General features: G+C 33.4%; 1 protein-coding gene across 1 annotated transcript; it reads right to left on the bottom strand.

The window, feature by feature from the left end:
• Positions 1–1,031: 1,031 nt before the first annotated feature.
• On the bottom strand, positions 1,032–24,180 carry LOC123542538 (CD109 antigen-like). The gene is made up of 14 exons (XM_053531195.1): positions 24,053–24,180; positions 23,374–23,550; positions 22,641–22,722; positions 21,672–21,828; positions 21,147–21,227; positions 12,968–13,139; positions 11,163–11,359; positions 9,215–9,373; positions 8,259–8,321; positions 5,368–5,477; positions 4,605–4,752; positions 2,879–2,984; positions 1,813–1,919; positions 1,032–1,049 (listed from the first exon to the last, which is right to left on the bottom strand). The coding sequence occupies exons 1-14, from the start codon at positions 24,174–24,176 to the stop codon at positions 1,032–1,034; spliced, it is 1,701 nt and encodes a 566-aa protein (XP_053387170.1). The 5' UTR covers positions 24,177–24,180.
• Positions 24,181–25,798: the final 1,618 nt, after the last annotated feature.

Raw genomic sequence — 25,798 nt, 5'->3', positions numbered from 1 at the left:
AACGTTAAACTTAGCCCGTACACAGGTTCCTCTGGAATTCGACATAATGAAATGTCCACTCTCAGTCAGATTCCGTTGTATGTCATACTTTTCCTCATACTTAATAATTCTACATCAGAGTCCTAATATATTTTTCTATTCTTTACATTTTTCATATCAACTCACATTTTTTACCTCATTTTGTTTCAAACCTCATTCGCATACATATATACCCACATCCCCAATCAATCTCAATGTTTATCGCTCGCGATAAGATGTCGTGCACACGAGATAAGATGTTGATCGCTCGAGATAAGATGTCGATCGCTCGAGATAAGATGTCGTGCACACGAGATAAGATGTTGATCGCTCAAGGTAAGATGTCGTGCGAACGAGCTAAGATGTTGATCGCTCGAGATAAGATGTCGTGCACATGAGATAAGATGTTGATCGCTCAAGATAAGATGTCGTGCGCTCGAGATAAGATGTCGTGCGCACGAGATAATTTAATCTTTAAAAAAAAAAATGCATGTCCTAAACATACCACCGTAGAATGTAGATTAACCGTATTAAAAATATGTTTGCAGAATATACGGTATTCGGAGTGTTTTTATTGCATTTAATTCGTCAGCTTTATGGATGATTTCGGTTTCAAAGGGTATTCGGAGTGTGTTTATTGCATTTAATTCGTCAGCTTTATGGATGATTTCGGTTTCAAAGGGTTCGGTTGTCAGAGTTTTTACTGTATAATATTATCAGACTCCATGCAAGAGATTACCAATAAGCGTCTTAGATGAACGCGTGAAATTATGAAGAAGTATCGAGAAGTTGAAAAGGATTAATATCGGAAAGGGCTCCACTTTATTGAAAATAAATACCTAATAACCGAAACGATGATATTCACAGAATAAGCAACTCGGTCATTGGCTAACAGCAATAATCTAAAGGAAAAAACAACAAAAATGCAATCTGAATGCAAGTCTTTTATTTATCCAGTAGGAAGACGGAAGCAAAATTTCATGACACTGTAAGATCCAACATCTACTTGCAGCTTACTTTCCAACACCAATCTGAAAGAAACATTCACCATAATTACAGTTAAGTATTTTGTGAGTTTTTATTTTTGATTTTCTTGCTTATTGTCTACGTTCTTGAAAGGAGTTTGCCCTTAAATGACCTCGCTATTCTGTTGGGAACAAAATGAGGTTGTTACGGGGTACATGTGTATTCCCCAGGGAAGTGTTAAGATATTTGCTTGCAAAATCGAAGCGTCAATGAGATTTTATATTTTACAATGATTGCCAAAGCTACCAAAGGATCTTCTACTAAGAAAACAGTCAACATATTTCAAAGTAATATTACGGCTATAGACACTGAATGAGCATCTTCCAAATTACTTAAGCTCATTTTGATTTGTTTTAAAACATGAAAGTCAATTGTTTGAGCTTTTTATTTTGGCACAAATACGTGAAAATTTTTAAAAATGTTCTCTGAAACCGCTAGCGACATTGCAATAACTTACAGCTTCACAGTCATGCTAACTGGGTGACCAACTATTAATTGCGTCTATTTCATTTTGGATTTGTCTTGCGGGTGCGCTAGTCTTTTTCTATATGAGAGAGCTTTAAATCATTGTCCTCTAAAACACTAGGCCTGGTGTCAAATTAATTTCACAGATCCGTCCTCTAGTCGACCCTCTATCAAATTTTATTTAACTGTTACAATTTGTTTGTCTAACATATTTAATTGAATGTCAAGTTGTCAATTTCTAGTATGTCTATCACAAAAAATTATCACGTTGCCCCTGTGCATTTCATTGTAAAAAATGATTACCAGTCCAACTCCTGTTGCCCCGTTGCAAAACTGGCAGAGTGGACACACGAGGCAGATAGTTGCGTTTTTCAGAAGACCAAATTCGTATCTTTCCATGGCTTGGTGTGCTAAAAGAAATTGGAAAATGCATCCAGTTCAATAGATATTGAATGAAAATTGACTTTATTGATACATCTTTTCAACTCAAAACTGAAAACTAGCGACATTGACAAGATCTAAATCTTTACTTGCATCATAGCTGAAAAAAAAAAAATTTCTAACACAACATTATTTCCTTTTTCTGAAAGTTGAGTCGTCAGAAAAAATATAAACAAATAAGATTAAGAAAAATTGTGATTGTTGATGCAATATTGTGTTTAACTATTTCTTCACTCAGCAATAAAAGCAACTAAAGAACATTATACCCAAGTCACACATACGGCGCGGATAGCTACGTCTAGCTACGGATAGAAATGTAGTTATCTGTATCGATTCGTATCTGAGCCGTACGGATTGATACGGATTACTACTTTAAGGTACGGCTCAGGTACGAATAGATACGGATCGATACGGATTACTACGTTTAAATCCGTGGCTAGACGTAGCTATCCGCGCCGTATGTGTGACTGTGGTATTAAATAAAGAAATGGTCTAAGGGGGCATTTGAAACAATTCAACAGTCCTAAAAAGTTTCATTTATAAAATACAGTGTCTTATATATACTAAATGTACGCAACCATCGACAAAGTAAATATGAAAAATTGTCGGATGTCAAGATTTCCGAAATAAAATAAATCACATTAAATTAGAAATAGAATGAATTTGTTGACAGACTGTATCCATTTATGTGTAGACCTCTCTTTGTATTAACCACATTCAAATATGAAATACTGTTTAAAATTTTCCATGGTTTGTACCGTGTTGTTGAAAAGTAAATAACGATTCGAATGAAAGACGAATTTGTTTTAAAAATAAATAAATAAGTCCAAATAATATTTCATGTTTCATAGCGTCTTTTAGAGGAACTAACTATGATTTTTTAGTCCTACAGAAATGAGCAAATAAAAAAAAGATCTGAAAAATATACTCGGTTCGTAGTAGTCATAAGCTGTCACGTGGCAGGCTTGACTCTTTACAACTGGGTCAGCTCTATCCATTTTTACCTCCACACAGGTACGCCCATTGCGGTTGATCTACAGTTAAACGTATATCATGTGATTAAACAAACTTTTTCGTCTATTTGTGGGAGAAAGAGTTAAACTAATAAGTATGTTAGTTTGAAAGGGTGTCTAAGGTTGAACAGTATACAAACAAAATGAAATAAAATACACCTCTTTTTATGCACATTTTAGCTGCAAATTTTCGAATGTTCATTGTTACCTATTTCACAAGATAATAAGTAACCTGTTACCATGATCACATTCATTCAATATTTCTTTCGTAGTATTTTTTGAAAAGTTAAGAATTAAAAGTAATTGGCATTTTTAATAAAAAATTTTGCCACAATTATTTGTTTTGGATATATCAGTTTCTTCACCGTTATGGTGCACTATCTACAGTTTGTTCAGTTAATTGTGTTTGGACGTAGCATATTTAAATTAAAAAGGAGTTAGCTCAGTAACTGATGGAACACAAACTAAACTATATAGGCAAAATATAAATTCACAATTAGAAGTCTTAACTGCATGATTCACTACTGTATAGTAATTTAACATGTCTGTGCAATGTAGAGACAGCCCAAGATGTGAACTGAATTGTCTTTAAGATAGTTCTGCACGTATACAAGAAATATTTCCATACCAATGTAGAATTATCAAACCTTTTTTTATTCAAACATCATTGTTTCTTAGGAAATTAAATCAATGAAAATAATAATGTCGGGTGCTTGATTGTTGTTTAGACTGTTTTATACATATTGGTCATTTAGTCAGTTTTTGCAGTTAACTTCCAATAAAAAAAGCAATCTTTTGCTTTTTTTGCGTATAAAAAAAACCCCCATCTGCTATGTAGATTTAAGGATAACATGGTGTAATATCCATATTTCATATCTTGTAACTGGATGGTAATATTTAAATGAAATTTGGTCTCTTCAAAGACATTCAAAATCAGAAACTTTTCACAGAGAAATTTTTTACTGATACAAATATCAAAAAGAAATCTAAAATTCCCCAATGAGGAAAGGAGAACATCATTTTTTTCTAGTTTCAGGGGAGATAACTCACGAAAAACCAAAATTATCAGGGGAGGTAATTTAAAGGAAATTTTTGAGAACTTCTGTCACTATATAACTTGTCAATATGCACCTGATTTCTATCGTTTGACATTTTGAAAGCTTACATTATCAAGTTGCATGTACGCTTTTGGTGAATTTCAGGCCTATTACACCATGTTATCCTTAAAGAAAAAATTTATTGTTGTAGATTTACCTATTTCAATTATAAGTCCAAATTAGAGTTACAGGCCCGTGTGCTTAATTCTTCATCATACGCAGTCCTTACATTGCGTATTACTGTGATATTTCTACTTCAAAATCTATCCATTTTCAAAGGCAACTTTGACAACGAAAAACGTGCTGGCTGTTTTAACAGAACTACATTTTATGGAGCGTAACGGGAGTTTTCAAATCGCCACTTTAAAGAAATCGAAACAATTGAAAAGAGAGATAATCATATACACATACTATTTTGCCGTCATTAAAAGTACATAATATTTCATGCTTAAGTACAAATATGTTGTCTGTTGAGAACCAGAATTACTCATCAGCATATGGATTAAGGATGCTGAATGCTCTGACGACATACAAATTCACTTACGCCGTCAAAGTAGAGTGCGATATTTCGCCCGTTTGTCTCGTGCTTTTTAATAAGTTTTTGTGCTTTGAGTACATCATTATCTGGTCGGAATCCAGTAGGCATTTCAACTTCTGCGACCAGCATACCGCTTGTTGCAGGTCCCGTCCAGCTGTATATTAAAAAGACAAGTGTCACTTAACTTGTATTTTGGTGGTGTTACTCTCATCCACTTTCCTTCTTTTACCCCTTCCTTACATTATAGACCGCCTTTTACATCCAGCTATATATTTCTACTACAGTTTCTATTCGTGTGTGGACTGCTTTGCGTTTTATTCCCCTGGCTTAGATTTCCGTGATTAATTCTTCCAAAAATCTACCGTTTACCTTTTATTTTCAATTTGTGTTCAGTCAATCTTTATTTTTTCCTAATACCTTCCTTTAACCTTAACAACATTCTGTATTAAATCCACCTGACGTTGACTTAATTGCGTTTAATTCAAATGTATTATATACTGAGATGCTATGAATAAGTATGTGTTTCATTCTTTTGGCCGCCCTATTTGCCACCATCTGATTTTTTTTTATTGATTTTTTTTTGCTAAACATGCTAAATGCAACATGGTGCCACTTCTCCATATCAGCAGGATTCGACAACCACACCATACCTACATGAAACATTCATATATGTGCCTTTATACTGACATAGCAATCCACGATGAAAAATAAATATGTGCAACGTAATTACACTGTTCGAGTATGTTTGATTCAATAGATGACTACTTACCTTATACATGGTTTAACTGTAACAGAATTAAGTGTTTCCTTTACTATTGCGACTGACACTGCAATGTAGTTGTCAGGTCTATTTCCAGATATGTAGTAAGACATTGAAATCTAAAATAGTAAAGGATTCATAGATTTGATGAAAGAATGATAATCATTACAATGAAACTGTATTGAATTTTTATAGCACGTTTCAGTCATGTATAGTAAATAAGTAAGTAAATGTTTATTTATTAACGTGACATGTGCAACTTACAAATAAATAATACAATTTCCATACAACAAATTATTTGCACCCGGCCCTGTGGGCCTATAAGTCACCTCATATTTTAACTTATATACAGATGTAGTGTGAACAGAGTTATCAATACAATTATAAGTATCTACATTTTGACGCAGTGTAATCATGTTATGATAATAAATAAAAGCAATTCAAAGTGTAACGAGAACATCTTTCGTCATACACATAAAAGAAATATTTCACATTTAATTCACAAAAATAGAGCATGATTTTTTTAGTGAAACAGACAATTTTTACACTTAAAATATCCATCTACTAGTAACTTAGCTAATCTTCTTGGGAAATTGTTCACAAGATATACAAGATTCTCAGAGTCGCTCATACTTGTGTTAATATCCCCTAATACCCCAGTCACGCATACGGCGCAGATAGCTACGTCTAGCCACGGATAGAAATGTAGTAATACGTATCGATCCGTACCTGAGTCGTACGCTTAGGTACGGATTGATACGGATTACTACTCTAAGGTACAGCTCATGTACGGATCGATACGGATTACAACGTTTCTATCCGTGGCTAGACGTAGCTATCCGCGCCGTATGTGTGACTGGGGTATAAAACAATGTCATTTAAGTGTTGCAACCTTAAACAGTTGTAAAAGGTACAGTGTTGATAACAAAATGGATTTCGTCTTCAATTAGACCCGAATCGCACATTTTACAGAGTCTTTGCTCAATGCATTCTCCGATTTAGCGCCCAGTCTCGACCCAAATTGGTAAAATGCCACACCTTAACTGTGCCAGAAGAGATCGTTCATTACGTTTTAAATTTAAATCTACATATTGTTCTTCTTTAAATTCAGTTTTAAAAAGTCTGTAAGTTCATAGTTTAGGCACTATTAACTGTAGGGTTATTGAAATGGTCGGTAAGACCTACTTTTTTAAAACCATCTTTCAGCTCACTGCACCAATTATTGCGGCAGTTTCTATAATTCGTACTTAAAGCCCGTTTCGTCAAGTAATAACAGTCTATTCCAATAGCGTATCATATTAGTAAAACGTCTGTAACTTAAAGGTATCCAGCTCATGTCTCCAGTTATAGCCAACATAGGTGCAAACCTGTGTATTCCTAAGTAGTAGCGTATCACCCGATGTTGAACACTGTCTATGCATTGAAACTTCCTGTATCTCACACGCTCAAAAAATAATCCATGATCGGCGCAAAACACAAATCATGAAGTTTCTAAAAACATATGCAGCCGAATTCCTTTAGTGATCGTAATCATGATATGACTTTTTTCCAAGAGCCCTTCCCGCGCTCTGAGTAAAATCGCCTTTGCAATGAAACAACACACCAAGGTATTTGTAACTTTCGGCAAGTTCTAAAACATTTTCACCAATTTTGAATGACTGCTCTGTAGTCGAAGCTCGACCTCGACGAAAATAAATACATTAAGATTTATCAGTATTGATTAGTACGCGCCATCGTCTACACCAGTCACGTAACTTGTCTAGCGCTGCAGGTCTTCCTTAGTTTTTTCCGATACAAATTATATCATCGGCATATAATAACATTGAAAGCTTTCTACCATTAAGATCGAACCCAAAACCAAGGTCATTGACCTCCTTCATTAGGTCATTCGCGAAAAATAAAGAAGATGGTCTTTATTTCGAACGAGTCCATGCCAATTACATGTATATAGTTAGCAAGGAATTTTAAGACTTCAGCAATTAAGACGATCATGGAGAATGATAAGAGCTGCTTTAAAGAAACGCGCATATATCTCAAAACTGCTTCATCATCTAAATAGTAAGTCAGTCTCTATATACTGTTTCCACACTACAAATATACCTTTTAAGAGTAAAAAGGCTCATTTTTGGTACTTTAATGGTCATAATTCTGAAGTGCCTCGGACGGTTTGGCTAGTTAATGAATTTGGCCGATAAGTTATGGTCAAAACCATTCGGTTCAAGTTTAGTAAAGAGCACGGACAGGAGAAAAAAGCCGATTTACGGTAATTTAAGTGCATAATTCAAAAGTGTCTGGATCAATTTTGCTCGTTATCAAACTTGGCCGAGGACGTATAGTCAAACACATTTTGTTTGCGTTTGGTGAAGATCGGATGAAAATATTTGACTTAGAATGCGCACAAGAGTAAAAAAGATCGATTTTCGGTAATTCAAGGGCCATAATTCCGAACTGCCTAAGCCGATTTAGCTATTTATCAAACTTAGCCGAGAACTTATAGTCAAACACATGTTGTAAAAGTTTGGTGAAGATCGGAAGAGAAATATTTGACTAAGAGCGCGGACAAAATTTGTTAAAGACAGACAGACAGAAACACAGACTGACACAAAGACAAACAGGCACACAGACAGGAGTAAATTAATATGTCTCCCACACTACTGTGTTGTGTGAGACATAATAAGTGGTGTAACATATTTGAGGTCTGAATGGAAAATGTTAACAATTTATAACTAGTATGTACATGATAGCTATTTTCAGTTCTATACACAAGGGAAAACTGCCTAATTTAGGTAAAATCTGTTCTAAAGCTTCCTCGGTACTCAAATGACTTTAATAAATTGAAAAAGTCGTTCGCGTTCCTTAGTACGACATGCAAAAACCAATTTCTTTTCGTTAATACTTACATCTAGCACTGCATTTCCCTCTCCAATTGCTTGCAATATAACATTTGTTAAAGTAGACGGCATCTAAAAACAGAATATATACAATTATGTAATGACTACATCTGGTATAAACCGTTGCATAACGGAATGCTCAACAAAAGGGATTACAAATGCATGTACAAGTTGATTTTTACAATTTATTAAAGCAATGTTTAATCAGTGAAGAGTTGCCATATATATTTCAGTATTTTAATACATTTTCTAATATAAGGTAAAATAAGTAAATAAAGTTGTTTTTCACCTTTTTGATATGATTACTGCATGTTCTGGCAATTCGTGTTAATTATCACTGAATCATAAAACTGTATATCTGTAGTGTTGATCTTGAAGCCACCAAATAACACATAATTACTTATCAGGTGAGATTTTTTAATTTGGAAAATAAATTTTTGTTTTTTGGCTATTCCATTTTGTTTCAGATTTAAATTAGTATCTCTTCCTGGTGTGTTTCGAACATGTTCAGAAGCGTTGTTATTAATCAAGACGCATCTTAACATGTTTGAAATTCACCAGGAGGAGATACAAAATTAAATTTGAAATAAAATGCGGTTCAAAATACGAGGGAGTAAACTGGAATAGCCAAAAGTAGGTCATTTTGCAAAACCTGTTATAATTGACACGACAATAACGGTAAAATTCTTCTTTGTTTATACAAAAGAAAATATTAGTTTATGTTCAATCAATTAAACGAGTAAAATACAAGTTCAAAAACTTATTGCTTTAGATTATGGAGCCTTTTTGCCAAACGCACACTGAACACTGCAGCGGATAATAAAATCTTATTTATTCACTGACGGGCAATTTGTTTGTACAGAGAAAATAACATTTTTCCTTGTAATCTATGACTTCAATTGCAGCATACTAAATTTATGTATTATTGAATAAATCAATGAAGGTCAAATTGTTCAATTTCATACCTCTTTAGAATGAACAACATCGTAGGTACTTGTCGTTGTCGAGTATGAATGAGCAAAATTGCTACCAAATGCATCGATTTGTACACCATAGTTCTGAGATGGTCCGCTTGCATAACGTGCCGAAAATTCAGACAATGCTTGTAAAGATACGACAGTGTCCTGAAAAACATTCAAATACAATTTCACTTAAACCTTACCTACAGTTTGGCTGTACACATTTGGTAAGATTCATATAAAGTGTGATGCAGTTCAATGTGTATTTGAAGTTTTTACCATATTATGTTAAACACTCTAAATACACATGGAATTGCATTACAAATGTAAAATGTATGAATTAAATTATCAAACACTCAAATTAATTTCAAATTTTTGACAATATTCCTTCAAAACCCATTGTATCGAATCAGATAAATTTCAAAACCAATCATTCAAAGACTATCAGCCATAGCAAGAAAATTCGAAACTTTTAACCGGATTACAGTAAATCTTCACATAACAACAAAGAACATTAACCTATAGTCTACTTGCGGCGTGTGAATCTGCCTTTGCGGTCAGTGCAGACCAAGATAACAGCGCAGGTTTGCACTATTCTCTACTGAGTTAGTAAATTTTCTGTTTGATTCCTCTTGAAAAGTAAATGGTTCTGCCTAAATTGAATTTAATATACCGGTAGCGAATGTTAATTGTCAGAAACTCGACACACAAATAGACGTACCGATGTTCAAGCAATTAGACATTGGGCTGAAAGAAAATCAATCACTTTTCTGGGAAACAATACGCATAAAAATGTAAGTTCGCAGTTTCGCGACTTTGAAACAAATACAAATGAATTTATCTAGGCAAATTTATTAGACCCTGTGCTTTTCATAGATCTTAATAAAGCTAGAACATTTTGTGTGCTGAAAATGAGGTGTCTGACACTGCAAAAAAATGCGGCTCTCGTCATATTAGATTATACTTTTTCAACGTACAATTAGAAGATTTCCATTTATATCAAATGCAAGTTGTCGATTATGTAGCGCTGATTGGCATGACATGTATGTCCATGGGTTGAAATGATATTCACGAGGGGACAATTTTTCTTTGCTGAAGAATTGTTGATAACATTTTGTAGCTTCTAAAAATTTTTGTGAAGGGCAGCCACCATTATATAAAAATGTTTCAAAAGATTTGTTGCAAATTCAGATATTTTCTAATCTGTTCTGTCGCCCCTTAGCACTTCGCCACTACTAAATCAAGAGACATAAGAGGAGAGACCAGTGTTTAGGAATTATAACGCCTTTCCACACACTGAATGATAGTGCATTATCTACGAACAAAGAAGGCTACTTTGTCTTTAAGTTAGTATTTTTCTATTCTTCTCTTTACTTATACGTTTTCTTAAGGCACCCACTGGCAAGTATAAATCACTTAAATCATAGCTTGAGATATTTTTTCTTGATATTTCATTATTTCCTTTTCAAAATCATTTTCATGGACCATGTCTGTTAGTTATTCATCAAGTATCTATCTGTCATCTCGAATGTTTCATTAGAAAACGTATTGCAACTATAGAAATGGATGTGTAAAATTTAAAGATATTTAGGATTTTAGTAAAATGCTAGGATGGTATGGCACAAAATATGAAGGATTTACTTGCAATGTAAAACAAAACCAGGATTCTAGAAGAGAAAGTCTTGGATCATACCTTTTAAACGTTATTGTTTTGCATGACAGAAAGCACCAACGGACGGACAACACTAAGATGAATTTGTTGCTATTGATTAACCTTAAACTCTTCCAAAAAAATGTCAGTAACTTTCAAGTTTTTGATAAATAACAGTTAAAGAAAGTGCAATATGTTTAAAAATAGTTCTATTTTGAATGATCATACACCTTCGGAAGCCTTTGCTGTGAATGATGGGATGTTAAGTAGCTATACTTTGTAAGGTTTAAATGATTACGATACCTGTGTCGACTGAAATCCTCCTGTTGGATTACGTTGAGAAACAAGCCATTTGACGATCGGAAAAGCTTCCGAACCTTTTCCCAGTTTCAAATATGCCAAAAGAGCATACGATGAAGCTTCTATATCTGCTGCCGGTGCCCTTGTTGTTAATTCACGTTTCGAAACACCTGTGTTTGCTGTCCAGAACATTTTATCACCTGTATCAAACAAAACCATCCCACAAAACTTATGTTTAAAGGAAATTATAAATTATTTATTACATTATACTATGAATTAAGCTGATTTTATTCCATACTTATTTTTCTCACTAATTAACATCTAAAAAGTATTTTTCTCACTAATTAACATCTAAAAAGTATTCTTTATGGTTACTTTAGTGATGACAATATGTCATAGTTCATGAAGGTTCCATGTGCACCGCCGTATGAACACATCTGCGGATGTCTCTAAATTGTTTTTTGTACTTTTAACATGTGTAAATGTTGAGTTCTGCTCAACCCGGGGCTAGAGGGCGTGGACGGTAGCATGTATTTCCACTACCGTCCACGAACAGGCTCAGTCAAACCGAGCCTGCAACATTTTCGTTTTTGTTGTGTTAAGCGACCTGTGGAGTTTCCACTTTTTCTATTTATTATCACAGCAGCGTTGTTTGTGCCGTGTGGCGGCCGTAAAAAGTCTCCCCATACATTCAATCAGGGCTGTTATATTTCGATCTTCTCAGATCGTTCAGCACGACTTTTATGTCGTGTTATTGGTACTGTTTAGTTTCTGAACATGAGCATTTCGGCCTGGGTGGTTCCAATACTCCCGCTTTTATAGCTTTTGGTATTGTATAATCACCCCTTGGATATGGCGCCCGCTTTTTAATTTTGTCTTTTGGCAGTTCCTGTGATATGCAGGCTCCATAACCTCGAATCCCCTTTCTAAATTCCAGTTTGTTTAGTTCTGCTCATTGTTTTATCGTTTAGGGCAAACCCATTATTTTAACTGGGGACCATACGCCGCTTTTTATGGAATTACACACTAGTGCAGCATTGAAGGTTCCATGTGCACCGCCGTATGAACACATCTGCGGATGTCTCTAAATTGTTTTTTGTACTTTTAACATGTGTAAATGTTGAGTTCTGCTCATCCCGGGGCTAGAGGGCGTGGACGGTAGCATGCATTTCCACTACCGTCCATGAACAGGCTCAATCAAACCGAGCCTGCAACATTTTCGTTTTTGTTGTGTTGAGCGACCTGTGGAGTTTCCACTTTTTCTATTTATTTGAAAACAACCGTTTTAATTTGAAATTGATTTAAAAAATGAAGGAAAAAATAAGAGTTTAAATTGGACATAAAGTTTGGAAAAAAAACACAGTCTCCCAAAAGTAAATTATAATTACATTATGGTATATCTGAAAGCAAAGTTTGTATGTAAACAAACACTTCACATTTAGTTTAATTCTTTAATTAGGCAGTACTAAGTGACACCTAACATGGCTCTCAAACATGGACTTGGTGAAGATGATGATAGAAGTACAGATATTTATGTGATAGCCAGTTTTGTGCAACAAGGTGTCCCTAAAGTATCAGTTGAAAGTGTTGTTTATTACACTTCAAACTGTGTCTTTTTAAAAAAAATATTTTATTTTCTTAGTCCATAAATATATTTAAACGAAATATTCTTCCGGTCGTAAACTGCAGATGATGTATCGCAGTAAGGAACACTTGATATAATTATTTCGTATAATGCTTCAGTAAGTTCATAGTTTTAAAATAAAAAAGGATAAATTACTGAACATTAAATACTAGACAATACCAACCATCTAGAAGAGCAGCGTTTTTCAGTTTCGTGAAACATGTCGACCCAGACGAGCTACCAGCGTTAGCGAGTGCATAACATACGATCGCCAGAGCATATATGTCATGTGCCGAATGAAGATGTCTTTCTAAGAATGTCTTCCCGTTTGAAATAGCATTGTTTATTTTTGCAACCTATTAATAATATAACACAGTTTAGACAAGATTTAAACCTAGATTTTGTTAGGAAATCATATTGTCTTACATAATTTTAAAGAAATTTGTATTGCAATGTTTTTCATAAATTTACAGAAATAAGACTTTCACTCGCCCTGCTGAAACTTTGAATCTGATGCTTGCCCAAAGAGTCACTTACTCCTAATACTCTCCCCCAACTCTACCCCAACCCCCACTCCCACCCCTCCCACATATATATACTTCACGGTTTTGAGTCCACAAGCGTGATATTCAAATCACGAAGGCCTGAGTGATTAATTTCAAGGCATCTGAACCAAAAGACGTGTTTTATTTAAGAAATGATGAGTTCCCAAGCGTTGTTTATCGTAGAATAATCAGTCTTTTGAGTTCTTATGCGTAAGAATATATCAATTGGCAATTTCAAATTGGTCGTTCCTCCCCCTTTTTCGGCCCCCTTTTTCTAAACGTTTTTTTATCTATTTTCAAAATATGATAATTTAAGTCGTTTTTTAATTAGTATATTCAATGCTAAAAATATACATAAGTTTTTGTTTTTTTTTAAGAACATTTTTGCTTAAAAATTGATCGATATCAAAAGACGATTTTCTGTTGTTTTTTCTCCTTTTTCTTTGTTAGTCCGCTAAAACATGATTGCCGTTTAAATGTCCTTATTATCATACAGCTAATTTTCAAATTCTTGAATAAAAAGGAACACTAGGGATTATAACTTTGAATCTGATGCTTGCCCGGAGAGTCACTTACTCCTAATACTCTCCCCGAACTCTACCCCAACCCTCACTCCCACCCCTCCCACACATATATACTTCCCCCGATATCGCACACGAATATCGGCAATTCATATTGAATTTCTAAATTCAAGAGTCATGAATTACTAGTACTCCCAGCCCCTGCTTTAAACATATGAAAGTTGACATATACCATTTAGTGTTTATTGTACGTTTAAAAGATCTCAATACAAATAACAGAATGTTTCGATTCGTACAAAGGTATCTTATAAGACTGTAAAAGACTTCTGGACGTTTTTTCTCAGATGTAATTATCATACTCCCAAGAAACACTGAATCAGATACTTCGGAGATAGATGTTAGTTTTGAGTGTTTTATGTCACGTGATGTAGTGATAGGACATGAATTTTGAGCTCTCGATGTTTTGGGGGAATTTGTGGAAATATCGCAAAAAACTGGATTATTTCTGTTAAAAAAAGTGTTTATTAACATTAAGCTACATGCCTGCAAAGAATAAATCTAGTGGAAAGAACTCTGGAAAACAGAATAAGCAAAATAAAAGTGAAAAACGGAATGCTTCGTCGCCACTTTACACGGATAATACACAGGTCAGTGGTCATTGTAGTCAAACCGGTTTGGTGTGTAATCCATTGTGTAATTCGACAGGTGTTGACAGCGGATTAGTAAGTGACCAAAATAAACGTATTAATACTTCATCTTCGCCTGACTACTTTATTTTTCCAAATCAAACTATGCAAAATATGCAAAACATGCAAAGTGGTATTTACCCAAATCAAAATATGGCTAATTTAGCAAATCCGCAGTTTAGTGGACAGTTTGTTCAATCTATGCAGTCACCTCCGTTCAATGTTATGCAGCAGAATACTTCACCGCCAAGTTGGGCAACGGAACTCATGGAGGATGTAAAATTAATTAAGCAAAAAATGTCAAAAATTGATAGCATAGAAAAAACTGTGAACAGAATTAACTGCAAAGTAGAAGATCTAGAAACTAAGTATAAATCTATGGATACCAGAGTGATAGCAACAGAAAATGCATCAGCGTTCCTCAGCACGGAGTATGATGAAACTAAGAAAACACTGGAAAAATCAAAATCGGAAATAAAAACTTGAAAAGACTTATGTAAAGTATTTGAAGATCAGGTATCCACAATGGAAACTGATAACCAGCTAGAGAATAAAAAAGTCGACGATCTAGAATCTCGCAGTCTTCGTGACAATCTACTATTTCACGGAATTCAAGAAACTGACACAGAAAACTGTGAAACGCTGGTGCTGGAACTTATCAAAGACGATCTTGAAATTGCCACCCATATAGATATTGCGCGTGCGCACAGGATTGGACAAAAGAAAAATAAAGGTACACGACCTATAGTAGCAAAATTTCAAAGCTATAAGGAGCGAGAACTTGTGCGAGTCACAGCTAAAGACAAAGTAGACAATCTGAAATAAAAAAATAAGGGCGTTGGTGTACAACAAACCAAATCCGTTCTGGCAAAGAGAAAGGAACTTTTCCCTGTTATGGAGAGAGAGAAAGCTAAAGGAAAAAAACGTGAAGTGGGCAGGCGCTAAATTGTTAGTTCGAGACGGTAATAGTGGTTCTTTCCAGGAGATTTCCAGTTAGGAACAGCAGGAGGAGCTACAAATCCTATCGTGGAATATAAACGGTTTAATTAGAAAATTACAAGATGAGGAATTTATAAATTATGTGAAAAACTATGATATTCTTCTCTTAAGTGAAACATGGTTAAGTAAATCTCATATGCTGAATTTAGAAATAAACGGATATAATTCTTTTCATTTATATGGAAATAAATCTACAGGGACGAAAAAAGGACGATATAGTGGCGGATTATCCGTTTATTATCGTAATAAACTAAAGTCTAAAGTTTCTATTGTTGACAGCAATAATTTTGGTATTGTTTGGTTAAAAATTAATCATGATCTGTTTTATTTTAGTGAAGATGTATATATATGTATTGCTTATATTCCACCATCAGGTTCAAAAATTTTTTACGATAAAGATTTTGACTTTTTTGAAGAAATAGAGAAAGGAATTGAAAAATATAATCAGTTAGGCAAAACATATGTTACAGGGGATTTAAACTCGAGAACGGGTAATTTAATTGATATTTTGGAATTTGACAGATATCTTGATAGCGATCAGCTAGATGATGAATCATCGTTAGCAAGTCAGTATGATATTCCTATTAGATATAATAAGGATTCCGTAATTGATGTTAATGGGCGGAGACTTGTCTCGCTTTGTAAATCGACTAGTCACGTGATTGCAAACGGGCGAATCCATAACTCATATGGCCATACATTTTTATCATCACGTGGTCTCAGTACAACGGACTATTTACTAGTAGATAAAGAAAATCTCTGCACGATTAGTAGCTTTGATATTGACGAATGGTCAAATTTATCTGATCATGCTGCACTTCGTTTTACATTTGATGTAAAAACAAATAATAATAAAAATAATATAAAATTGAATAATTCAAATACCGAAAGAAAAATAGTATGGGACGAGGAAAAAGTACAGACTTTTAGAACTGCCATTTTAAACGATGTTACTGGTATTTGTAATGATGAGGATCGTTCACAATCTATTAATGATCGGGTAATCAGTCTTACAGAAATTTTACATAAAAATGCATTGGAAACATTTGGAAGGGATGTATCCTTTTCAAATAATGATAAACCCCATCAAAGTAAACCAAAATGGTTCAATGATGAATGCTACACAGCAAAAAAGGTATTTAAAAGGGCAAGAAATATTTTTGTTAAAAATGGTACGGACGAAAATAGAAAACATTTTGTAAAAATGCGTACGCAATATAATAAAATAAAATCAAAAACAAAATATAGATTTAAGTTGCGTGAGAGTCGTGAACTTGAAAATATTGCAACGAAACAACCCCGTAGGTTTTGGAAATCGGTTAAAAAATGTTTTAAAAAGAAAAGTTCTAAAAATAAAGATATAGAAATCGATCAGCTTCATACGCATTTTGCTACATTATTTGGTGAAAACAGTGATGCAGGTGTAAATATTGAAGAGGATAATTTTGAAAATATCCATGATGATGAACTTGATTTACCAATTTCTGAGCAGGAGGTACATAAAGCCGTATTCAAACAAAATAACTTTAAATCTTCTGGCCCAGATGGCATTTCAGCAGAAATAATTAAGTCATCTTACAGTATAATCTCTTCTCACCTTGTTTCAATTTTTAATCAAATTTTTGACAGTGGGGAATACCCTGAAAGTTGGGGGACTGGATACATTTTCCCTATATTTAAAGGGGGTGATCCAAAAGAATGTAAAAACTACCGTGGTATAACACTAAATAATATTCTGTCTAAAATATATTCATATATATTACTTAACAGACTAACCGCATGGACAGACAAATACGAAACACTTGTAAATTGTCAGTTTGGATTTCAAAAAGGTAAAAGTACGGTAGATTGTATATTTCTTTTACATTCAATTGTATCAAAGGTGTTGTATTCCGGTAAAAAATTATATTCTATATTTATAGATTACGAGAAATGTTTCGACAAGATAAATCGTTCATTCCTCTGGCAAAAATTACTAGCAGAAAATGTTAGCACCAAAATGGTAAAAGCAATAAATCAATGTATGCAGTTGTTCGTGCTTCTGTTAAGTATAATGGGCAAGTCCACCCAGATGTTATAAACTCTCATCAAGGGGTAAAACAAGGAGACCCAAGTTCTTCACTTTTATTTATGATGTTCGTAAATGATTTAATGAAAAATATAAATGCTGATCTTGATGGTATATTCTCTATCAATGAACTTAGTCTGTTTCTAATACTTTACGCTGATGATCAAGTATTATTTTCCACCAATCCTGAAACTTTGCAAAGTATGTTAAAGAATGTAGAAACGTACTGTAATACTTTTGGTTTAAAAATAAATACAAGTAAGACCAAGGTCATGATCTTCGAAAAAGGGAGACCAACCAATTTTAGCTTTTATTTATACGGCGATAAACTTGAAGTGGTATCATCCTTTAAATATTTAGGTATATACTTCTTTAAGAATGGCAATTGGTCGCGTACGCAAAAAGCTATAGCAGATCATGCATCAAAAGCGTTGTATCGACTGTTTTCTATTTTCTACCAGTATGAATTCAAAACCAGTGAAAAATGTAAATTATTTGATACGCTGGTTTCCTCAGTTCCAAATTACTGCTCAGAAGTATGGGGGGCCGTAGATGGAAAAGATATAGAATTAATCCATACAAAATTCTGTAGAAAAATTCTTGTTGTTAATAATTCAACAAATCTGACAGGATTATATGGTGAACTTGGCAGGGAACCCACGAAAATTAAACGACATATAAACATGATTAGATACTGGTTAAAAATTCAAAAGTTAGGTGAGAACAGTTTATTGAAGCAAATGTTTAATATGCTAAAGGAAGATACAGAAAACAATATAACATATAATGGTCAGAACTGGGCGTATCAAATCAAAACTATTTTGGACAGTCTGGGCTTATCTGATATGTGGAATAATTTTCATAATTATCAAAATATGTCGGTATTTGATTTTATTAAACAAAGAATATTTATTCAGTATCACCAAACTTGGTATGCAGATATCAATAACTCACAGAGATTAATAACATATTCTAGGTTCAAACATAATTTTACTCTCGAACCATATCTTGATTACTATAGCCTAGCAAAACGATTCAAAGTCGCCCTTAGTAGATTTCGTTTATCTTCACATAGTCTTGAAATAGAGAGGGGAAGATATTACAATATTTCAAGATCAGAACGAATCTGTAAATTTTGTACATCGAAAACTGTAGAAAACGAATATCATTTTCTGTTAACATGTCCTATATATTCAGATTTACGTAGGAAATTCTTAAAGTCATATTATTTTACCTGGCCAACTTTGCAAAAAATTTGATAACCTTTTAATGTCTAGAAACAAGAAAGATATAATTAATCTATCAAAATATATATATTTTCAAATAAACGTAGAAAAGAACTAGACAAATAAATATTAACATGTTATTGTTATTTTAGTAACTTATCGTAATACTTAAGCTTCTGCTTAAAGATATATTTGAAGTTCACATTTCTCTTAGAACTGGAGTTGCAAAATTTTCATTGTTTTTGTCACTACACTTGTATGTAGGCTAGAAGTAATGTTATATTACTTAATGCTGAATAAATTTTGTTGTTGTTGTTGTTGTTGTTGTTTTGTTGGCAAACAAAACACGGTTTTGAGTCCACAAGCGTAGTATTCAAATCACGAAGGCCTGAGTGATTAATTTTGAGGCATCTGAACGAAAAGACGTGTTTTATTTTAGAAATGATAAGTTCCCAAGCGTTGTTTATCGTAGCATAATCAGTCTTTTGAGTTCTTTTGCGTAAGAATATATCAAGAAGAACCAAAAACTGGCGTTATTCGTCGATAAACCACACTTGGCAACTTGTTATTTCGATTTTAAAAACGTAGGCAAAGAAGGGAAATATTAAATCGTGAAGAGAATTTTCTTATTTACTTTACATGATCATAGAGCATCATATTAGAAACAAATTTATGAAAAAACGTTGGGGGTCCTCATGCTACTTTTTGCGTTATATGCCCCTGAATTCGAAGTGTTTTGTTCTCTGGGTCATTATAACAAAAAATAATGTGAAAAGAAATAAGCTATCCATATGCTAGATTTTGAGTTATCTGCCCTTGAAAATGACACAAAAGAGCAAAACTCTCGCATTCAGGGGCAGATAACTCAAAAAGTAGCATGGGGACCCCAATTTTTTCATAAATTTGTTTCTTATAGGATGCTCTGTGATCAAGCAAAGTTTAAGAAAATTCTCTCCGCTAGTTTAGATTTTCCTTTTTTGTAACATAAAAGTGAATGCGCAAAAAGATGCGCATTGGCAACTCCCGGATACGTGTTTAACACGACATACTAGTATCAAAAGTGTTAAAAGTAAGTAGTAACTACTTTTTACGACATGAACTACACTTCAATCTACGGACCTTGATCATTTTATACATAAAAGATGACGTCACTACTTTGTAATCGCATAGGTTATCGCAAAATGAACGTAGACTGATTTTCTCCTATGTGTATATAGTTTATCTGCTGGTCGTGTTACAAAATCAAAGCACCAAAACACAAATATACTTCCATTTTAACACGTTCGAATTACACCAGGAAAGGATATTAATCTGGAGTCCCTTTTAGGCAAAATGGAAAAATGACTTCCATGGTCAAACGTAGGTTATTTTGCAATACATGTTTTTAACCGACAAGGCAATACAAAGTAAAACTATGTTTATATAAAAAATCTTAAAATGTTAGAATTAGTATACTCAATGCTAAAATATACATAAGGTTTTTGTTTATTTTAAGAACATTTTTGCTTAAAAATTGATCGATATCGAAAGACGATTTTTTGTTTTTTCTCCTTTTTCTTTGTTAGTCTGCTAAAACATGATTGACTTTTAAATGTCCTTATTATCATACAGCTAATTTTCAAATTTAAATTTATCTTTTTTTATAAATAATTTACTCAATCCAATCAATTATTAACACATTTCATTCAGCAAATCAGCAACTTCTTATGCAATTATATACCATAAACACCTTCTAATAAGCCAAATGCACGACCCCTGTCCTCCAACTTTTGAAGTATGTTTTATTATTTTATTGACGAAAATTGATATAAAGCATGTTGGTAACTTGTGGTAATACACATTAGAGGTATTTTTTTATTTTAGTTGTTTATTTATTTCTGATTGTATGTCTACTTAAACCTTTCTTAAACCAAACTGTCATGAGGGGTCAAAATGGGCAATGTTGGAGGATAAAATGACCAAATCGGGGACGAGTTGACTTGGGGGACGAGTTGACTCGATACCTGCTCACCTGGCTACTTTAATTCTAAAATTCATAAAACAAATTAAAAACCCTTTTTATCTGACAGGAAATTACTTACTGACATTTTTGTTTTTCGAATAGGTACAATTTTTTATATAATCTCTATCTACATTTTGCCGTACTAAGCAGAAACGTACAATTTCAATTTTGTGTCAGTATTATTTTTGTAATTTATTCAACACTCAATTGTACTATTATATGAATGCATCACCTATATGGTATGACTATCTTCCCGAAAAAGGGTAGCAATTACAATTTAACAAAGTGTTTGTGAATGCAGATATCATATATGTACCTCTACACCTTTAATATGTCTGTTCTCCAAGACAGAAATAAGAATAAAAGCCGTCAGTTTTATTCCAGAAGCTGTTCCAGCCTGAAATGTGGTCCAAGTTTTATAATTATCTTACATTTAAGTAGTTTGGAAATATAATACAGATCAAATAAAGAATAAATTCAAACCATTAAGTTAACCTAAGTAATAACGAAATAATTCTTTGGCTGCTTAAGGCAGGTGGCTGTTTAAGTCAAATGGGAAGCAGAACACAATTTCAGTTGTAACGTAAGTGGTTTAACTGCTTTCAAAAGGAAAGAGAAAGCTTGATACAGGTAACTTTTATGTCAGGTTTAACTGTTACTTAAAGCTTTATTGTTTAAAGCTACTTAAAATGTCGAACATTGTTGAAGTAGATAAAAATGATGTAGGAAATTAACGGCCTATTTTCTTACCATGAAAAACCAATGTAGTCGAATCACGATTAAGGCATTTCAAGAAGGTTTGAATCTAGCATTACAGATTAGATCTTACTACTGTTCTTACTTGCATCTGTGTATGAATTATCCTCCCTGGTTCATAGAATGACCCGTCAGAGTTTTGGTATGTCAGGAGCCAGTTCATAGCATTTGACATCACTGCATCGTCTATTTTGATTAGTCCATCTGCTTGATGGAAACACTTGACGACAAAAGCCGTTAGCCTTGTAATATTCGAAACGTACATGATATGAGGTTGTGTTTATCATAAAATATTTATGTAATACAGTACTTATATCTTTCATAGAAATCTTTATCTGATGTTCAGTCCAATCATTCGAATTATGAATTAATTTAATCGAAATATCAGCATTATTAATGTTTGTTGCCGTCTTAAGGTAACGGTATTTCAGTGTTATTGCTGTTAAAAGGTTCAGACAATTAAATTTACGAAAGACTATTGTTCTTTACGCATTGATTTCCAGATTCCTTTCATCTAATATCAGGCAACAGAAAGGAAGGCAATCGGTAGCCATTCTTGAACTGCAAAAGCAACCGGTCCCAAGAGTTGTTGAACCGTTCCTGACGTAGAGGTCTAACCATTATGTCCCGGTGTAATTCAAGACTCGTGTATTTGCTATATGCTCATTCATCCGTCAGTTATATGTTCATTTATCAAACGGAAGAGCTTAAAAACGCCAGTTCTTTTTACATTTGAGTGCAAAACTTATGTGAGCTTAAGTACAGCGTAAAATACGCATGATCTATAGCTGGAATATTTTATATATTTTCAAAACATAGTGTGATTTTACCTGTATACTACGGAAGCTTCTAGTAGCCATTTGGAATAAGAACGTTATATTTAGAACTTAAGACTTATAGCTGCATACATGATAGTCAAATTTCATCTATAAAATGATAAAATGCATTGAATTTTTTCAACAAATTTAGTGCTTGAAGAATATACACATCAGGGCAATAATTTTTCAAATCTATAAATGAGGCGTTCTTTGACTCTTCTTCCAAAAAAATGTACCAGGAACTCCCTGAGGGATCTCTGTCCCCGAAAGCACTGAATGACCCATCAATATGTTGATAAGTTAATTCTCTTTGAAGACCTAAAAAGATAAAAGGTAAGGGTAGATTTCCCAGAAGCATATAACACCCCAAACACAGCAATCGCAAAGTAGGTCCACAGCAAAAAAAAGCTTTAACGGCAAAATAGTGTAGACGGATTGAATAAATGTTGAAGACCTAAGATAAATACTAAAACAGTGGTGAAAAATAAGACAAACTATTGATTAACTGTGATAAAATCGACTGTAATTTAATTTGTATGGTATAATAAAGGTATGTCATTTATTATAAGGTTATTCACTTATGGAATCTTGTCCAACCGAGATTTACTATTTTCAAATGGAAGTAGTAAACTTTGTTACAAAGGTAATTTGTTGGATCTTCGCAATTATATTGGTGGGAATTTGCCTGATTGAATGCCTTAGCAAATTAAAGATGCATGTATTTGTCTCCCCTGTTCCATGATCAAGAGTTAAACTAACAGGTGATTGTTTTAATTTATTCAGCTTTCTAGTATTAGCATGGTGATAAAGATTTGCTACAGAGAAGAAAGTCATACCTCAGCAATTTAAAAGTTAATTCAAATGAATATGATAGCAAGCCATCAATTATTATATAAAAATATATATGTGAAGGTTTGTAATTGATGTAAACGAACATTTAATATATTTCCTTTTTTTCTAATATTCTACCTGATTTAAGGCTCCTTTCAGTATTTGTTTGGATAGTACTTGTCAATTTACCAACCGTCTTCAGATATTTTGTTATATATATTGCAGGAGCAAAATTGAGCATAGTTTGTTCTCCGCATCCATATGGCATTCTGATTAGATTATGAAGTCCATCAATGCTCTGCACCATGAAGTTACCTAGTTAGATTATGACAAGCTGTACATTGGCCAGTTGATTAATCAGGTATTTTATATAATTTCAATAAATCCATAACATATCTATCTGCAAGTTTCATCTGCGTAATGCCTCGCTATAAAATTATATATTATTTCTCACGAACAGTACGTTTCATTTAATTTCTCGAACAAATTCAATGAAACCGTGTCTTCTATTTCTTTCTTAGCTTCGAATACAGTTTTTATTCTACATATCAATTGAAATTTATAGTGAATGAAACATTTTGTTACGCTTTTCACAGTACACCGTTCCTTGTTTTATTTTGTAAAGTCTAGAAATATTCAAAAAACATCGATATTCAGACTGAAGTTCTTGTGTAAATATGTATTAGAAAAATTAATGATACAAGCGTGAATACATAGAAATGATTCCTTTTAAATGTCCCAAGCGCAACATTAGGAATAATAAATAGTTGTTTTTGTTAAAAAAAAACAATGTGATATCATATAATTTTCAACGTACCGGTAATTCGTAACAACATGTTCTTTGTACCGGGAACCATATCTTTTGGATCATTTAGCACTATTGTTTTTTTGAATGGACTGCCTCCGTTTTTAACGTAAACAAGATGTTGTTCGTTAGCCATTCGATGCACACCATGTGGCTGTAAAATATCTTTTTCTTATAAAAAGTGCGCGCTTAAGCATAAATTAACAAATCTTCGTGTTCACTTAAAATTACATTTTTATAATTATTTTATTGTCACTTTGTGAGAAAATGGCAGCCAATAACAACTGTGACAATGGCCGATTTCGCCACGTTCAAAACATCATAATACCGCTAATTTTGATTTTTTTATCAAATAAGTGTGGCAATTTATACAGAACATCATAAAATAAGAATAAAAGGTTTAATGCTTTGTAGAGAAAAGTGTCAAAAGGTGAAACAAACACGCGCATTAAATATAGCTATTCACATAAAATGTTTGTAACGTAAAGTTTAGCTCTTAATGAGATGTCATTACCCTAACGGTAACATTCTTTGTTAGACTGTCGGACGCTGCTGGGGGCAAAAAAAGAGATCCCGCTTTTGCCATAACAGTAATTGTCAATATACCGATAGATTTTGGTGTCACGTGAATATATGTTGAATGACCCTCTCCAGCTTTGACCTAAAACAGATAAATATATTTTTATTTTTAAGCTTAAAATATCGATATTTCACTGTAAGTACGGTTGTTTCAGCATTTAAGAGTACGGATAATGTCCATGGTACTATTCGATGTGACAAATGGGAGACAGACGGTAATATGTTCGGTATTCATCAAATTCATAAATACATTGTTATAGTAAGATGTCATTTAAGGATATATGATGATTTTTTTGATGTTGAAGCTAGACCAACTGTGTCCCTCCGAGCATTGATATAAAACACTGTTCAAGGCGCAAACGGGTATCGTGGTAGAAAAAAAGACCACCACCTTCCGTAAACTTACTGGACAGTTTTCTCATTAGAATTAATTGTTGTCAACACCATATTATTCTAAGAGGACGCTAAATTTCAAGTGAGTTCTTTCAGTAATTGTTGAGATATTGGCAAAATAACAAATGGCAGGTTAGCTGTTTTGTTCAAAATGCAACAAATAAAATATGCACAATCACACTTAACGTTTATTTTTTAATTGTGCTAAGACCAGTTTCGATCTTTTTATTAAAACAATACTAGCCCATTTTACTGCAGCATTTTGAAATGCTAAAATCCTCCGTTTAACCCTTATCATGCTGGAAAAGATTGATCCTGCCTTTGCGACCAGTGTTGATCATAATCAGGCTGCATATCCGTGCAGTCTGATCATGATCTGCACTGTTCGCCATTCAGACGGTAGTTTTTTAACAGCTTATGATACTGTTCAAATTGAAAGATGGACAAGTTCATTATAGAAATTTAGCAGGGTAAGGGTTAATAAAAATACGTTTAAAGTTAAGTTGCTGAACAGTGAAACGGACTCTTAACAAAACGTATTTTTTGCTTAACGAAATCATTATTTAGTAAGAATATTGTTATTAAATACTTTGTGTAGCTAATGTTTCTCATGGTAAAGTTATAAATAATTTACTGCCTAGAAAGAGTATTTCGTGTTATGATAGATAATAATTAACCCATTTCTCAAAAGAAAGAAAAATACACTGAAATTCTACAATTTATAAACTAGAGGAAAAACGTTACGAGAGAAAAAATGACAATAAACATGTTGTCGTTGTCGTGCCT

This window comes from Mercenaria mercenaria, chromosome 19 (assembly GCF_021730395.1).
Source record: "Mercenaria mercenaria strain notata chromosome 19, MADL_Memer_1, whole genome shotgun sequence".
NCBI lineage: Eukaryota > Metazoa > Mollusca > Bivalvia > Venerida > Veneridae > Mercenaria > Mercenaria mercenaria.
This window is presented reverse-complemented; position numbering and strand designations above follow the sequence as displayed.

Bases quoted from the DNA above. Each gene is read 5' to 3' on its own strand.
- LOC123542538 (XM_053531195.1), bottom strand. From the start codon at position 24,176: ATGGCTAACGAACAACATCTTGTTTACGTTAAAAACGGAGGCAGTCCA. The intron at 9,374-11,162 runs GTATCGTAATCA...AATGTTTTTCAG, and splicing joins GAGGATTTCAGTCGACACAG to GACACTGTCGTATCTTTACA. The intron at 1,920-2,878 runs GTATATTTTTCA...AATTTCTTTTAG, and splicing joins TTATGACTACTACGAACCGA to CACACCAAGCCATGGAAAGA.